Source organism: Andrographis paniculata, unplaced genomic scaffold (assembly GCF_009805555.1).
Source record: "Andrographis paniculata isolate CXL003 unplaced genomic scaffold, ASM980555v1 Contig12END, whole genome shotgun sequence".
Classification (NCBI taxonomy): Eukaryota; Viridiplantae; Streptophyta; class Magnoliopsida; order Lamiales; family Acanthaceae; genus Andrographis; species Andrographis paniculata.
Window position 1 is genome coordinate 3,096,702 of NW_026137402.1, and position 18,138 is coordinate 3,114,839.

At 35.9% G+C, this 18,138-nt stretch overlaps 3 protein-coding genes across 5 annotated transcripts; all 3 read left to right on the forward strand.

Annotated features, from left to right (window-relative positions):
• The first annotated feature begins 5,314 nt into the window (after nucleotides 1–5,314).
• Nucleotides 5,315–7,534, forward strand: LOC127251711 (uncharacterized). Its single transcript, XM_051275542.1, has 3 exons — nucleotides 5,315–6,126; nucleotides 6,657–6,842; nucleotides 6,941–7,534. Exons 1-3 carry the CDS (start codon nucleotides 5,623–5,625, stop codon nucleotides 7,247–7,249), a joined length of 999 nt encoding a protein of 332 aa, XP_051131499.1. The 5' UTR covers nucleotides 5,315–5,622; the 3' UTR covers nucleotides 7,250–7,534.
• Nucleotides 7,535–7,851: 317 nt separating this feature from the next.
• On the forward strand, nucleotides 7,852–15,058 carry LOC127252318 (alanine--tRNA ligase, chloroplastic/mitochondrial). 3 transcript variants are annotated; one of them, XM_051276443.1, is made up of 13 exons: nucleotides 7,852–8,100; nucleotides 9,185–9,280; nucleotides 9,372–9,580; nucleotides 10,228–10,406; nucleotides 10,980–11,058; nucleotides 11,302–11,436; nucleotides 11,523–11,672; nucleotides 11,936–12,046; nucleotides 12,147–13,064; nucleotides 13,173–13,445; nucleotides 13,738–13,947; nucleotides 14,155–14,312; nucleotides 14,393–15,058. In XM_051276443.1, exons 1-13 carry the CDS (start codon nucleotides 7,998–8,000, stop codon nucleotides 14,715–14,717), a joined length of 2,946 nt encoding a protein of 981 aa, XP_051132400.1. In that variant the 5' UTR covers nucleotides 7,852–7,997; the 3' UTR covers nucleotides 14,718–15,058. The 3 variants fall into 3 exon arrangements, with proteins under 3 accessions (XP_051132400.1, XP_051132410.1, XP_051132420.1); XM_051276453.1 differs by having other exon boundaries at nucleotides 9,378–9,580; XM_051276463.1 differs by lacking the exons at nucleotides 7,852–8,100; nucleotides 9,185–9,280 and having other exon boundaries at nucleotides 9,436–9,580; nucleotides 10,228–10,293.
• On the forward strand, nucleotides 15,040–16,894 carry LOC127252333 (expansin-like A3). The gene is made up of 5 exons (XM_051276475.1): nucleotides 15,040–15,334; nucleotides 15,414–15,523; nucleotides 15,602–15,780; nucleotides 15,861–15,996; nucleotides 16,535–16,894. Exons 1-5 carry the CDS (start codon nucleotides 15,193–15,195, stop codon nucleotides 16,790–16,792), a joined length of 825 nt encoding a protein of 274 aa, XP_051132432.1. The 5' UTR covers nucleotides 15,040–15,192; the 3' UTR covers nucleotides 16,793–16,894.
• The last annotated feature ends 1,244 nt before the right edge of the window (nucleotides 16,895–18,138 follow it).

The following is an 18,138-nucleotide window of genomic DNA, read 5'->3' on the forward strand; positions in this document are numbered from 1 at the left end:
CTTGGTCTCGTGTGTACTATAATTGAGCGCGAAAATAAAATAATTTAAAATAAAAAAATGGAGGAGCTGCCCCCTACAAGCTTGGTCTTATATTGGTATGGAAATTGAACGTAAAAAAACATAAAATAATAGAAGCAAAAATAAAAATTGGAAATTTGATAAAATAAAGAGAATTTAAAAATTTAGATTGTGTTTCTTTCATGTAATTTGGGAAAAGTGGGTTTGAATTTGAATTTTATGATTTTAGAAGTTTTGATATTTATTGATATGATAATTAATAAAAATAATAATGTAAATATGTATTAAATTAAATTTATAAAAGGAAAAAAAATTAATTTTGGTCCCAATATTTCAATAAAAAATTAGAGGTGTCAATTCGTGTTTTTGGGTTGTGTTTATGTCGGCTTGAGCCATGGGGATAACAAAAAAATTGTCAACCTGAACCCGAAATCTGACCTGAAACCTTAGACCCAAACACCGATACGAATTCTTTCAGGTCGGGTTCAGGTTGACCTGAATTAGTTTCAGGTCACCCGAAACCCGACACGAAACAAACCCGAAAATTTTTTAAAAATTAAATTGACCTAAAAAATATTATTTTTATTTTAAATTTTATATTATTTTATATTTCAAATAATATAAATATTATAAATTAAAATAATAATAGTAAAAATTTTAGGTCAACCCGAAATACGAAACTCAAAACCTAACCTGATTTTTATATTTCAGGTTATCAGGTCAACCCGAAATATGATCCGAACACGACACGAATTTTTTTCGTTTTGGGTTCGGGCCGATCCGATTTTTTTCAAACCCGAAATACCCAAACCTGAACCTGAAAAATTTCAGGTCGAACTGATTCGGTTTTTCGGGTCGGGTTTACTTTTGACACCCTTATAAAAAACTCATCAATTTTAATCAAATTATAAACAATTTCAATCAATTTTTGTCCAATTATAAACAATTTCAATTAATTTTGGTCTCACAATTAAAAAACTAACGGAAATTGCTGACGTGGCCATAACGGAGGTAACGTGGCAGTTGACCCGTAAAGTACACGACCATATAAAATTATATACGGTCATGTTGTTACACGACCATGTATATTTCAATGTATGTACACGTCAATGTATATTTCAGTGTATAATTATACATGACCATATTGTTACACAACCATGTATAATTTTACACGACTGTGTACATTTCTGTTTTAGTCTAAAATTTTATTTTTTTGTTATATTTTTTTTTAAAAAAAATATTTTGAATTTAAAATAGTTAATATAGTTAAAATAGACAAAATCAATAGTAATCATAATATAATTAAAATTTATCAATTTTAATTCAAATATAAAAAAGTACTCCCTCCATCCCAAACACAGCGTAACATTTCATTTTTGGTATGTCTCAAACACCTTGCAACATTTCTAAATTAGAAAATAATTAATTATACTCAATCTATACCCCACACTTTATTCCACCACATCACCCTAATTAAAATAAAATAAAATATACACTTCTCTCTCCATCACATTGCCTAATTACTCAATTATCCTACTTAATATTTCTCACCTAAAATTCCGTGCCCAACTTAAATGTAGCACCTTGTTTGGGACGGAAGGAGTATAAAAATATATTTTTTGAAAGGTTTTATTTAAAATTCTTTTATTCATAAAAAAAGTATTTCTTCTTACAAACATCAAATTACACAATTTTTTTTTTTTAATTTTGTATATTATAGTAGTAATAAAAATTAGTTTGTTATTTAAATACAATAATTGGATGTTTGCAAGAAAATTTTTTTTGGTAAATAGTAGAATTTTAGACAAAATCTTCCAAAGAACATATTTGATAAATATTTATATTTGAACTAAAATTGATATATTTTAATTATATTATGATTATTATTGATTTTTTTTTTCCATTTTAACTATGCCAACTATTATAAATTAAAAAAAATTTAAAATATGACAAAAAAAATTAAAATTTTAGACCAACACAAAAGGATACACGGCCATGTAGAATTATATATGGTTATGGATAATTAGACACTGAAATATACATGACCATGACCGTGTATAATTGTATATAACTGTGTAGTTTCCAGGTCAACTGCCAAGTTATGTCATAATTTCCGTTAGTTTTTTTAACAGTGAGACCAAAATTGATTGAAATTGTTTATATTGGACCAAAATTGATTGAAATTGTTTTTATCGAGACTAAAATTGATGAGTTGTTTATATTGAGACTAAAATTGATAAATTTTAATTATATTGAAAACATAATTAATTTTTTCCTTTATAAAATTAACAGTAGTGTGATTTGAATACTAATTTATATTAATCATATATAAATCTTTTATAATTTTTATTTATTTGTATTATATAAAATTTTATTTAAAAAATGATATACATATTATATATATTTTTTTTATTAAATCATAATTATTAAAATAATCAAATAATTAAATTGTCACATAATTTGCACGACCGTGCAAACCATTTTATATATATATATATATATATATATAAAAAAAAAACAAACAAACAAACACACTACGACAACAGCCTATGACACTTTGCACCCCATCTCACCACCAAATTGCAAGTAGCCATGATTTGGCGCTTGAACCACTGTGCACGGTAATTGTCCCATGGATTTGGCCAAACTTGGTGTAAAGGAACACACCCAATGTAATTATGGTGCTAGATGAGAGCAATAAAAATATTCTCCAGTCTTATATTAATATTTAAAAATATTTTTTATTTCAATTTTTTTTTATATATCATGCAATATATTTAAAATGCAAAATAATTAACTATATTGTATCTCATAACAACGTATAAATAATATATATATATTTCTCTCACTACATCATCTAATTTACAATTTATTTTATATAATATTATTCACTTAAATTGTCGTGTCGAAAATCAAATGTTCCAGTCTATGTGTAACAGACAATCTTTCTGACTCGCTCCCTGTCGTCTCTGAATCGCTTCCTCCTTGGTAGTTGAATCTTACCTATATTAATCTCTCCGGCAAACAATCTAAAAGATACAATTCATGCCTCCTTAACTCACTCTCGCTCACTTAAATCTATACTCCAACTCTTAGACGATATAATTTCTTTCATCATTGGAGATTTGATTCGCTCCGTAAAATATGTTAAAATTTCTCTTTTAGGCTTTATTTCAAAGTTTCTAATTTTATTCTATTTCTTAACACATCTTGATCTAAACTTAAATTAGCGCAAGATATTTATGTCAATTTTATCATAAATATGAAGAAAGTCAAGTACCTCAAATTGGAATGTAAGAACACCCTCAAAGTGTTGATTTTTAATTCAACATTTATTAAGGGACGAATGCAAAAAAAAGAATTCTTTTTATTGCATATGGCTGTGCATTAAAAATTCTTTTGACTATTGATTTTTGTTGTTATTCCTTTTATATGACACTATTTTTGATTATTAATCTGTTTGTTTTCTTTCATCTTTGTTTATGTTGAATGTAAGAATGTGAATTCTTTTGTGGTGTTTGATTTCAACTTTTGATTTTATCCATTTTCTTTTTTTGGGCATGCTTAATTGCTTTGAATTAATCCACTGAATTTCAAGATTTGATTGCATAAATTTTGTATTCTTTTGCCTTTTGAACTCTTGCAAATTGTATTGATTATCATATATGTTGGGAAATTATACTACTTTAACTAGTTATTTATGTCTATCTAAAATAAAAATTCACTCTCCATCTCTCCGATTGTCCAAATCCCCCATAAGCTGCTCAAGAAACCAATGTTATGTCTCGAACTTCTCATTCTCAACAAAAGCAGAGACAATTGGATAAATATTCTTGTTAGGATCTCTCCCAATGACTTTAAGAAATTAAGCTTTGTAGATACCCGTTTAACCCTATGATTCCTCTCTATCCATCCAAAAATCCATTTCTCAAACTTGCCAAGCAATAATACATCATTCTATCACCGATGGATTGCTACCACGATCAACATCAAATATGCAACTACTGTATTTGATGTATTTGTATACGGCGGCACAAGAGTCATACAATCTTGTAAATTGCTTTGTGGTATTGCCTTTCATAAGCTCAATTGCATACTTTTTTGCACAGTAAATTTATACAGACTCCCGTCCACACGCACGTCTCACAATCAATGCATGAAGGCTTACATTTGGGTTGTCACTCACCATATTCTTTACAAAAAGATACTTTTGAATATAACAGATAAAAATAATAAAAGATGTGCTTTGAATTTGAACTAAAGAAACATATACTCGATGAATGGAATATTAAATGGAGTAGTAAACCGTGTGTTTACTTGTACAATTTTTCATATGTTTTTATTATTCCAATGTTTTTTTAAAAAATATTAAATAAAACATCTATTTTTTATTTATTATATTACCCTATAATTTAATTTTCTATTTAAAATATCGCATTAATACATATATAAATATAGTATTAAATAATTATCTCAATTCAAAACTTTTAATATTCATAACCAAAACTAAAAATAAAAAATATGTTTATTGCTGAGAGAGCTGACTGTTTGCACAGTAAACAGTTCCAAATTGGCTCTCACTATTTGTACAGCGAGCTGCTCTTGCCGATAGATAGAGCTGCATGCTGCAGCTCTATTGCTGTGTTTGTTTGTATTTGTATTTCAAACAAAAATTAAATCTAAATACAAAAATTTAAATATATATTAAAATTTAAATAAAAACCAAACTTAAAAAGTCGATGTCCAACACACGACTTAAAGAATCAAACCCCAAAAAGTTAACGCACCCGAAATTTTTAAAAGCTTTTAAACATACTTGTACCTCCTTCTTACGTGGACGGCAGGGCAGGCTGTGAGGCAGCCTTTTCACAGTATCCCAAGCAAGCCCAGTCCAGTCCAGCCCAGCCCAACGGATTGCATCGCATCTCATCGCTCCCAATAAAGCTAAGCTAACGTGGTTTGAGATGAGATCCAGTCCAGGGACCCCGATGCCCGGACATTCTTCTCCTCTTCTTCAGTTGAGCTCAGTTCAGTTCAAACCTGTATCTAAATCATAACAAAACCCACTCTTCTTCTTCTTCGTAATGGTCGTTGGCTTTTGGTGGATCATCGATCGTACAATACAACAGAGAGAGCAGAGCAGAGTGGAGCCCTGCCCATGGGAGGAGGAGCGCAAGTGTGCCCTTTACGCTAAGCTTACAATACAATTTAATTACAAGTGGATATTACAATTAACCCAACCCGTTTTCTTACCTCGGAATTCACAAAAAGAACCAATACACCAACATACATCATACAATCCCATCCATCCATTCCCTAGAATTAGGGTTGATGATGACGATGATGAAGAGGCCCCCACTCCCCCGTTTCCCTCCTCCTCCTCTTCCTCCTCCTGCATTCATTACTAAATAGTAGCAGTAACAGTACCATTCTCTCCTCCCTTCTTTTCTCCATCACACACAGTATTGCTTTGGACCCTCTTCTCTACTCTTCCTTCCTCTTCTCTTTCTCTTGTCTTCTGCAACTGCAACTGTGACTGCAAGCCAAACTTCGGAGGGAACTGGTCTGGACTATAAAGCTCCTCCTTCCCGCAACTAACAGGGAATGGGAATGGGAATGCACGTGAAGTCCGACTCCGATGTCACGTGCAGCATCGAAGCCTCCACCCCTCCCCGCTCCCCGCGCCGTCCCTTGTACTACGTCCAGAGCCCCTCCCACTCCTTGCAGCTGCACCACGACCTCGAGAAAATGTCCTATGGCTCCAGCCCTTTCGCCTCTCCCACCCACCATTTCCACTACCACTGTTCACCCATCCACCACTCCCGCGAGTCTTCAACTTCCAGATTCTCCGCCTCCTTAAAGAACCCCAGAGCCCTCGCCCTAGCCGGCGGCGGATGGCTCAGGATGCAGAGAAAGTACGACGAGGTTGGGGACGACGCCGACGACTTGGATGCTGCTGAAAATGATGGGGAAGATCCCGCCAAGGATGCTGCCCAACTCAAGTTTTATGTCCTCTGTTTTCTCTTCTGCTTTCTCCTTCTCTTTACCATATTTTCCTTGATTCTTTGGGCAGCTAGTTTGCCTTACAAACCCAAGATCATCGTCAAGGTCTCTCTCTCTCTCTCTGCAAGTTTTGATTTTTAGTTTCTTGACTCACAATGAGGAGAGCTAGGGGCTTCATGAATATTCTATAAATCTGGAGAAACGTAGAAGAAAACTAGAGAAACAGTTTTTAATCATTATAGCAACCAATCCGTTTTCCTATTTTAAAGAAAAAAAAGGATCTTGAATGTTGTTTATGGTGTATCTTTCTTGTTTGATGGAATACATTACATTGCTGCAGCATTTCAAATTCTAAGTAAGAAACCAGTCTTCTTCCCAGCTGTTTTTCCCAATGAGTAACTTTTTGTTGATTCAGTCTTCACGTGGTGGGGTTTGATATCTGCATAAAATAAATAATACGAATTCTTGCAATATTATGAAACCTTTCAAGTAATTAGGCTCAAGTGTGGATTGCATCGATATCTTAAACTGGAATAGGACGAGACTCGTTGGGTTGCTGTCAAAATTAATTGGATTTGCAGTGGTCCTATCTCCCTGTCTGCAGCTGACTAATTTTTTGGATGTCTTGCGTACAGAACATCGTGTTCGAGAATTTCTTTGTTCAAGCGGGGATGGATGCCACCGGTGTCCCGACCGATATGCTAACGTTAAATTCGACGGTCAGGATCATCTACCGGAATCCTGCCACCTTCTTTGGCGTCCACGTCACTACCACCCCTCTCGAGCTCCATTATTCCGATCTTAAAGTTGCGTCTGGGAACGTAAGTGTTGGAGTTTGCTTCATTGATAATGCTGTTTATGGTGACTGACTGGGTTCTTATTTAATCACTTTCTCCTTGATTAATAAATAATTAAACAGATGAAAAAGTTTTATCAATCCAGAAAGAGTGGGAGGAAAGTGATAGCAGTGGTGGAGGGGAAACAGGTTCCACTGTACGGAGGGATTCCGCTGCTTACGAGTAGCAATAGTGCTGAAAGAGAAGAAGCTCTGCAGAGCGTATCTGTGCCGTTGAATCTGACATTTGTGGTGAGATCGAGGGCGTACATTTTGGGGAAGCTGGTGAAGACAAAGTTCTACAGGAGCATCTTATGTGAATTGACTCTGAGAGGCAAGCATCTGGGGAAGCCCCTTAATCTCACCAAGCACGAATCCTGTGTTTACCATTAGGATTTCTTTGTCTGTTTGTCTGTGTGCAGTGGAAACTGGAGATTGATTAGAAAGAAAAAGAATGGACTTTTTTTTTTTGAAGAAAAAAAATTCAGCTTAAGAGTCTGTTATCTTCTTCTTCTAAAAAATTCAGCTTAAGGGTCTGTTATCTTCTTCTTCTTTGTTTGTACTGATACTGAACTGTGTCCTATTACTCCATTCCCGCAAAGAAAATGAATGAAGCTTGTGTGGGACATGTATGGCGGTATGGGGATTCTTTTACTGAAAGTCACGAGTCTTTGCCTTTGCCATGTGTCTTTACTTTTTGATAATGGATTTAGACATTCTCAAACAATGTATTCAATACAAGGGCTGCCATTCTTGGTCACCATAATTAATAATGATATTTTCACAAACAAACGAGGAGAAACCACTCTGAATTCTTGAGTTTGCATTGGGCTCAGATAATAAACCCTAAAAAAGAAAATCTATCTGGAGGTGTAATAAATCCAGGCGAGATAAATGGCAGGTAGGTGGTGATGGAGAAGACGCATAAGAAAATGGGCTCAGGCCCATATGTGCAGTATCTGCCCATAAAGTATAAAACAGAAGTTGTGTGGCGTAGTGCGATTGTTGTGGTGTGGAGATGAATCTGCCATATCTCGAAAGGCAGGTTTATCCTGCTTGCTAGAACTCTGCTCTTCCCTTCTTTTACAGTTACGTAACGGTCGTCGGGGACGGAGCAGAGACATTGCCAAAGTACCAACAGATGATGGGAGGCTCCATACTCCCCATTTCTATGCATACCAGATGTGGCGCCAAATTCCTACTGCCCTTCTCCACTTCAAGATTTAGCTCTCCTTTTACCCATGGTAGCAATCGCTTTTCTTTTGCGTTTCTGTACAGTATTGACGGTTGTCTACTTTTACTTATTCCTCGTTTTGTCAATTTGGTTTCGCCTTGACGGAATTCGGCCGATGTTTGCTTCTCGTTGTTGAACATTGATATCAAGTTTATTAATCGCTCCAGATTACCAGTTTTCTTAAAAGTAGTTCATGTTGGGCAAGCCAACTTTATATATATATATATATATATATTTCATTTTACATGTCTTCTTCGTGGCGTTTCTATTTTCTTTTATATACTGTACTTCTTGAGAATCGTAGAGAGTGGCTTTTTTTAGAGGCTTTTGTTAGATGTTTGTTTGGAGGTGTTTTGGTGTTTTAAGAAATAAGTAAAAGTTTGATTTTGAATAGGTTTGATGGATATAAATTGGTGATTGATGAGATATTTTGAATCCCGATATAGTTTTAGACGTGATACTTTAAAAGAAAATAGGTGTTCGATTTCATTTGTTTTAGAAGGTAAGATTGGATGAATTGAAGTAACAATTAATGTAACATCTTCTCAATTATTATTAGTTCTCTCATATTTGGTAAGAATTGAGATATCATCAGTTGGCCATTAAACGTTATCCTAAACTAGCTTGTGATTATCTATCAAACCGAAGCTTTGGAGATTTTGTTGAGTTTTGCTACTGGAGTAGATTTTGCTTCCAAAATTCTCCATACTAATTTTCTTTGAGTTCTCATTTAGTAGTAATCCTTCTTGATCTTGTTCTTTTTACTTCTGTCAAGTACATTTGTGATTTGACTATGTAACTTTTATTTACTCAGGATAGTTTTGGCATTGTCACAATAGAAATCATAAGTTTTTAGATGAGCTTGATTCATTGAGATAAATTAGTCCAAAACATACCTCTATCTTCTGCATTTATGCTCTACTTGTAAGCAAGTTCAAATATGATTTGATATTACGGAGTGCAATGTGAAAATGCAAGCATATTACAACTTATAATAGGCAAAACAGGAGCCAGGATTAATTTATACCTATTTTTATTTGCACTTACATTTCATTTCTTGTGTACGCATGATGATGGTAACAATTTAAATACAGGTTCTAGAGGCAATAGAGGTCTCATTCAAACTCTAGCATTGGTGGATCACTGTAGATTAAGAAATATAAAGAGATTGAAACTTTTCACTACAAGAGGTAAATATATCTGTAAATCCAATGGCGGCAACTCAAACTTGTTTTCTTGGCCTTGGGAAACTGCAGAATGTGAATACAATCTTTCTTTTAGCTTCAGCACAGCCTTTGACAGAGGATCTTGTGGAAGGTGAACGATCAAATACTTCCATAAGTGGTGACTCTATCCGTAAAAGATTTCTTGAATTTTACGCTGCAAGGGGCCACAAAGTTCTTGCAAGTTCTTCTCTTGTCCCAGAGGATCCAACAGTACTGTTGACAATTGCTGGCATGCTTCAGTTCAAGCCTATATTCCTTGGGAAGGTACTTATAACTTTAGGTCCATGAATATGAAATGAATGAGAGCAAAAGGGTTCATTATCTTATTATGGAATATAAAAGGTGATGGTTTCCTAAATTTTCTTTGCTTAATATGGTTCTGGAGCACATGAATGCTACTACCTTTTTCCTATGGTTGGGTGGCTAGTCTGACTAATTAAGCCACTGTTGCTCTAAATATTTGCTTTCATCTCTCTTCTTGTTTCTTTGTGGGGGTATCCGTGTTCTTTTTAATATATGCAGATATGTCTCAATATGGTTTCTTTGATGCTCATGTATGCATATATATATATATATTTGTTTATTTATACTTTGGGTTGAGGGATCCTGCATCTTTACTGATTACATAAACTTTAACTTTTAGTCTTATAACTATTGAGTAAACATAATAACATTTCCAGATCCTATATGCTTTCTCTATGTTACCGATCCATTTGCATTTATATTTCGATATAAAATGATTTCGGGGCAGTTGCATGTTGTTAAAAGAGGGTGCATCTCTTTGTCCAAAACAATTGCAAATTCATATAGATTTCACATGTTGCTAGAAATCTTTATTAGGTCTATGAAGTTTCAAATACTTAATGCTGGTTTAAATTTCTGAATCAACTTGGTCATTTATTTTGTATTAGGTTCCCAGAGAAGTGCCTCGAGCAGCAACTTCACAAAGATGCATCCGCACAAATGACATTGATAATGTAGGTCGAACATCTCGGCATCAAACATTCTTTGAGATGCTTGGAAATTTTAGTTTTGGGGATTACTTCAAACACGATGCTATAAAGTGGGCCTGGGAGCTTTCAACTGTGGAGTACGTGTTAACATCATATCATAGAAAACATTATGAATTCCTTACCTGATGACACTAGAATTAAGCTTACTTTAGTGCCAGTATGCTTTGAAATCCTTTGATAGTCTATGATAACGAAGTATCCCCTTCTATCTGTTTTAAAATATAAAAATCCCAACATCTCCCTTCATTGAACTTACAGATTAAATTTGCTCTCTGTTGATACCTCTCTTTATTTTCCTAAGTTGTTTCTCACTTTCGCAACTAATTCCCTTCTTAAGAATTGTTTCTGAAGCAATCAGAAATTCTGAGACTCTAAATTATACATGTGAATAATTTTATTTTGTTTGAAAATGAAAGGGGTCAACTAGCATAAGCTTTTTAGGTGTTGGTGTTGAATTGGAATTAAGATGTTCTGTCACTCTAAAGAAATTAAAATCTTCAATGAGCACTAAGATGTGTCTTTGTTCTCCACTCAAACTTAAATTTGTGAGTGTTGGTAATGAAAGGTGTCATTTTTATCTTGATTATCAAACTTTTGATGAGCTATGGGATATGATGTTACTATGGTTATGTTTGTGTAATTTTGTGTAGGTTTGGATTGCCTGCTGACAGATTATGGATTAGTGTGTATGAAGAAGATGATGAAGCTTTTGCAATATGGCATGATGAGGTAGGTGCAGCTTACAGCTTCTTATTGAAAATTGGATAATGTGTTAATAAATGTACTTTCTAACAAAATCCATCTCCTGCTCAATGAAATCAAGCAACAAATGGATATTTGCCTATACCTTATTGGTTTCTATTTTACGAATTTGTTCAAATCTTTTCGCTGTTGTGTGGTACTTTTGAGTTGTCTCTTTTCAAGAAATTATCAAGACGATATTCACAGTGATTTTTACATCTATTTTTGCAGATAGGAATTCCTGCAAACCGCATTGTGAGACTTGGGAAAGAGGACAACTTCTGGACAAGTGGACCAACCGGTCCCTGCGGCCCTTGCTCTGAAATTTATTATGATTTCCAAACTGAAAGAGGATATTCAGATGTTGTAAGCATTCGTCAAAATTATGATAAATTATTTGAACCATTTTATGTTTCTTTTGCTGTCAACTGTTTTATTTTATCGAATAACAGGATCTTGGAGATGATGTGAGGTTTATGGAGTTCTACAACCTTGTTTTCATGCAATACAATAGAAAGGATGATGGGTCTCTTGAACCCTTAAAACAGAAGAACATTGATACTGGGTTAGGCCTGGAGCGCCTGGCTCGTATTCTTCAACAGGTAGTTGTCTGCACAGAATGTTATAACAAGCTGTATCAGTTTTTGATGCTTTTATTATAAAATCAGTCGCTAAAATCCCCCCAAAAATTATGTCTGCACCTTCTGAAGCATGCTGGCACCAAAGTAAATTTTAGCGGAGCACATGGCTTTCTCTTGTAACTAGTATGAGTCTTTCAGTCTTATTGTGTAAATCTTAAATTTTCCATTTAATGGCCCAGCTCCCGCTGTTCTCATACTAGATTCCATGGTGTTTGTTTTTGCAGGTTCCAAACAACTATGAGACAGATTTAATGTTTCCTATCATACAGAAGGCCTCAGAGTTAGCATGTGTATCATATTCACTTTCCAATGAATCTACAAAAACACATCTTAGGGTAAGTTGTCTGTGGAGTTATCTGTTCGCAAATCTTTCTTTGAGATGTTTTTTTTTTTTTTTTTCAAAAAAATTAATTCACCAAAATCTCATCTATTCAGATAATTGGAGATCACATGCGTGCAATAGTTTATCTTATATCAGATGGAGTATATCCATCAAACATTGGGCGAGGATATGTGGTTCGGCGTCTCATCAGAAGGACAGTTCGAACTGGCAGGCTACTGGGTATAAAGGGGAATGGTATGGGTGACCTGGAAGGTGCATTTTTGCCAGTACTTGCAGAAGAAGTTATCAAGCTAAGCACTGACATAGATTCAGATGTAAAGACAAGATCATCCCGCATCCTTGACGAATTGAAAAGAGAGGAACTTCGGTTTGTGTCAACACTTGAAAGAGGTGAAAAGCTTCTTGAACAAATGTTAGCTGATGCATTGTCCCGTGCTCGGATGGATGGAACTGTACCTTGCCTATCTGGCAAGGATGCCTTTCTTCTATATGATACATATGGGTTTCCGGTGGAGATAACAAAAGAAGTGGCTGATGAGTGTGGTGTTGGTATAGACATGGATAGCTTTGACGTTGAAATGGAGAACCAAAGGCGCCAATCTCAGGCTGCACATAATACTGTCAAACTTTCTGTTGAAACTGGATCAGAGCTCGCAGAAAGCATTCCCGATACTGAATTCCTTGGCTACAGTACTCTTTCAAGTAAAGCAGTAGTTGAGGGTTTGTTAGTAAAGGGTAAACCAGTGGGGCAGGTTACTGAAGGGAATGAAGTTGAAGTGCTGTTAGACAGGACTCCATTTTATGCTGAATCTGGTGGGCAAATTGGGGATCATGGCTTTCTCTATGCAATGGAGTCAGGGAATGGTAGGGAAGCTGTTGTGGAGATCAGAGACGTCCAAAAATCTTTGGGTAATAAATATATCCACAAAGGAAAGGTCACAAAAGGTCATTTAGATTTAGGCCTAGAAATAGAGGCTGAAGTGAATGCAAGTCTGAGGCAAGGAGCAAAGGTGTGAATTTTCATCTATTGTGTGTTAACTACTGAATAAACTCGCCACGTTTTCACTGCTGTCTTCATGTTATAGTTCAAATGTAAGGTCTTTGCTTGTATTTTGCAGGTCCATCATACTGCCACACATCTACTCCAAGCGGCCCTTAAGCAAGTAATAGGCCAGGAAACATCTCAAGCTGGCTCTTTGGTGGCCTTCGATCGCCTCAGGTTTGATTTCAATTTCAGTAGGTCACTTCGTGAAGATGAGCTTATGGAAATTGAACGGCTAGTTAATCAGTGGATTGGCGATGCAACACTGCTTGAAACAAAAGTAATGCCTCTTGCTGATGCAAAGAAGGCTGGAGCTATTGCGATGTTTGGTGAAAAATATGGAGAGCAGGTTCATTCTTACTATGTTTTCTTTCCGGCCCCAACTTTTCAAAATGGCTTGCCTGGTTTAGTTGCTAGATATTCTTTATGTCATTGACTGTGCATGAATTTTATATAAAATTGATGGATAACATATAATATATGCACATCAAGTGTCCTTGGGTTTGAAGTTTGAGTGTTGATGGCAGTACTTTATTGCCTTTTGTAGAGTTACCTCTGGTTGCTTACCATTCTGATCTCCCAGGATAACTGAAATAAGCATACTTTGTGTTATGGCCGCTTAATGTGTTTATACTCCTTAGGTACGTGTGGTGGATGTTCCTGGTGTATCCATGGAGCTTTGTGGTGGTACCCATGTTAGCAACACTTCTGAGATACGTGGCTTCAAAATAATTTCCGAACAGGGAATTGCATCTGGAATAAGACGCATTGAAGCTGTGGCAGGTGATGCTTTTATTGACTACGTCTGCACCAGAGATAACTACCTCAAGCAGCTTTGCTCCACTCTCAAAGTATGGATTTTGAGAAGCTCCTTTTCAAAATTTGAGTTTCTAATTTATGCTATATTAACATTCTCTTGAAAGTTATGATGCCTTTCCTTCCTGCATCCCGGTTGAGAAATTTGGGAAAATTGTAATCCTCTGTTCTGTGGGTTATTGTAATTATGTCCTTCCTCTGTTTTTAGTTCTGTAGATGATATTAATGTCGTCATGTTGCAGGTGAATGCAGAAGATGTGACAACTAGAGTAAATAATCTCTTGAAAGATGTACGCGAAGCCAGAAATGAAGTATCAGCTGCTCGTGCGAAAGCAGCAATTTACAAAGCGTCATCCATTACAAGCAATGCAGTCACAGTTGGATCTTCCACAAAGACAAGGTAAGCGCGACCCAATCAGCATCGGGTGATCGTTGAAACAAAAATGAAACTAAAGCCCCAACGTAAATTTTTTTATGCAGGGTGCTGGTTGAGAGCATGGAGGATATGGAGGCGGATGCACTGAAGAGCGCTGCCGAATACTTGATAGATAGATTGGGCGATCCAGCAGCCGTGGTTTTGGGTTCCTGCCCGGATGGCAAACGCGTATCCTTGATTGCGGCATTCAGTCCAGGAGTGGTGAGTGTCGGGATAGAAGCAGGCAAGTTCATAGGAGCAATCGCGAAGCTCTGCGGCGGTAGAGGTGGTGGGAGGCCTAATATGGCTCAGGCCGGCGGAACCGAGCCTGGAAAGCTTGTCGAGGCGCTTGAAAAGGCCCGCGAGGAGCTCGAATCGCGCCTGTCGTAAGCTGCAGTTGTGATGGAATACAGCAGAAGCAGAACATGTGTTGGCTGTTATGGTAAAAAATTGGAAGTTTGTGTGATAGGTCCAGCTGGAGAAGGAACAGCTGTTTGTTTGTTTGTTTGTTGGGGGCAGACAGCAGAAGCAGAAAAGCGTGTTTGTGTTTTTAGGGAATGGGAGAAGTCGGTGGTGTGGGGGACGCGCTTTTGCTTATGCTTATGAAAGTGGTAAGCAATAAGAAGGGTTTGCATAGGGTCGTCGCGTCCCCACCCGCCCAACTACTTCTCCCAACAACGTTCACATTATCATTAATTAATTTTGGTAATAAATGTAGATGATTATCAGGATCCTCTCTGTCTCATCTCTTCTGATCTGATCTGGACTCCACCACCATGTTCATATTTATATATATACGTGTATGTACCTATGTCTGTTGTGTTCGTCCTGCTAATTATTCCTACACAGATTGAGAGAGAGAGAAATGGAGCGCGTAATGGTTGTTCATCTCCTTCCGATTTGCCTGGTGATAGCTGTGGTTGTGCTTGCTTCGTCTGCAACGGCGTGCGATCGCTGCGTGCACCAAACCAAAGTGGCTTTCTTCTCCAATGACGGAGCTCTTTCGTGTAAGAAAGATTTAGGAATTAAGAAGACTGCTTAGTGCTTACTGACTGACTGTATGTATATGTGTTTGTGTCTGTGCAGCTGGAGCTTGTGGTTATGGTTCTCTGTCGCTGGGATTCAACAACGGCTATCTGGCGGCAGCGGCTCCCTCCATTTACAAGCAAGGTGCTGGCTGTGGGGCATGCTTTCTGGTATGTCCTTTTCCTCTTGTTGTTGATATAGACAGATAATACTAATAATAATAATAAGAATGGTGGTCTGGAGTGCAGATGAGATGCAAGGAGGAGAAGATTTGCAGGAAAGAGGGGAGTGAGATAATAGTGACGGATTTGAATAATGAGAACAAGACAGGGTTTGTGTTGAGCAACAAAGCTTTTGTGGGCATGGCAAAGCCCGGGATGGGCCCGGCCCTCCTCAAGCTTGGCCTTACTGACGTCGAATACAAAAGGTTGGAATGAATCAACATCAATGGATTATGTGAAAGTGATGGATTGTACTAATTTGGATATATGTATATGACCACTGCAGAGTACCCTGTACGTATAGCAAGAAGCAGAATTTAGGGATTCGGGTGGAGGAGTCGAGCCAGAAGCCCCATTATTTGGCCATCAAGTTCTTGTACCAGGGCGGCCAAACTGAAATCGTCACCGTCGATGTCGCCCAGGTACGCTTTCTCGATGATGATGAATATATATACACACGGGCGGCTCATATAGCAGGAGGTCTATATTTTAAATTATTATTTATTATTATTATTAAATTTTAATAATTTATATATATATATATTTTTTATAATTATTCTATTTAATTTTAAAATTAAATTAAATTTTTTTTTTTTTTCTTAATCACGCTACACTTATTTACCTCATGTGCTATCTCATTGACACCACCGATTCAGACCAAATCTGCTGCCTCACCTTCACCTTCTCTCTTATTTCTTTCGTATTCTTTGTGTCTTTTCCGATTTTTAAACTTTTAGACAGATAGTCTTTTAATTTTCTTTTCTCAAATTGACATTTTCCAGAAAGAACACGTTCAATCGTATTGTTCAATCAATGTCAATAAGTGATATTATTTCAAAAATACATTTTAATCATGGAGTCTATAGTTTATTTGCGCTCAGACCCCAAAAAAATTTGAGACGGTCCTATATATATATATATATAATTAAATTAAATTAATGGTGGATGATGGCTGGTCAGGTTGGAGGATCAAGTTGGAGGTTCATGAGCAGGAACCACGGGGCAGTTTGGGACACAAGCCGGAGCCGGGTTCCAGAGGGAGCGCTGCAGTTCCGGTTTAGGGTGACGGCCGGGTACGACGGGAAATGGTATTGGGCCAAGAACACTGTGCTGCCCGCCGACTGGAGGAACGGTGTCGTTTACGACACGGGTCTCCAAATAACTGACATTGCGCAAGAAGCTTGCTCCCCCTGCGACAATCGGACCACCTGGGAATAACTACTACTGCTAGCTCTTTCTGTAGTTTGTCCAAATACTCCACCCATATAGACATACATATATAAACAGACAGGCAATAATAACATGGATTAATGACTGTTAGCTATGAACTACTAATATTAATATTATGCTTTTTTCGCCAATAATAATTTAATAATAATAATAATAATAATAATAATGGGGGTTTGTTGATGGGGATGGGGAAATTCAATTTAAGACGTGTTTGCATCGACTACTATTAGTATACAGACATCTCAAGTACGTAAGTAATAACAGTACACAACAAACTAACAATCAGGAAATTAAGCAGCAGTAGCTGTAGCGCATAAAATTAAATTAAAAGCGCCGTCCTATTCCTATCTCCTATAAATGGGATATATGATTTGCCTATCTTTGTTCAATTTAGTTTGGTAGCTGGCTAGCTCAAATATAATACTCCTTTTGCTTATAAATTACCCTCTCCGTCCCAGTGTCTGCTACACTATATAAATAATTATAAATTAAGATTAAGATAATTAATTAGTTTAATTAAAATTTTAAAAAAATAAAATTTAAAAATTTAAAATGAGATTAAAGTGTGTAATCATTTTCCGAAAAAGGAAAGTAACATGGTATGTGGGACGGACAGAAACAGCAACGTGGACATAGTATATGAGACGGAGGGAGTAATATTTTACTTTCGAACGTCCAACAATTATTATTATTATTTTTTTTTATATACATAAAATTTACTTTTTTTTTCTTTTATTTTTATTTACTTATATATATATATATACAATATAAAATACAAATTTGTCAACTCATAATAAAAAATTAATTGTCTAAAACAATATGAAATATCAATTAGGATAATAACTAAGGGAGTAATAATATTTCGATATTAATTTGATGGAGCCTGGCTAGATAGTAGCTTCTAGCTAGCTACTATACTACCACTTATAAAATAACTACTTAGTTAACAATAATTAAATATTTTGTTTGGAGATGTAGAAAACGGGAACCTCATCATGTATTATTAGGGCATCTTCAAACCCTGGCGTTGCATTATAGCAACCCCATTGCCTTTTTTTTTTTTTTTTTTTATTTATTTAAATTATACTCCTTCTGTCGCATTAAAAAGTTGTCATTTTTCATTTTCGTCCGTCCTAAAATAAGGTTATCATTTCCTAATTTAGTAATTGTACTACCTATTTAACATAATATATACCATTCCAATTTACACTATATTACACAAATGTCGTTACTTTTATATTGCACAATACTAATAGGGCCATTTTTGTTCTTTTCACTACCACCCATTATAATATTAATATTTAAAAATTTACGTGCAAAAAGTTAACAACAAC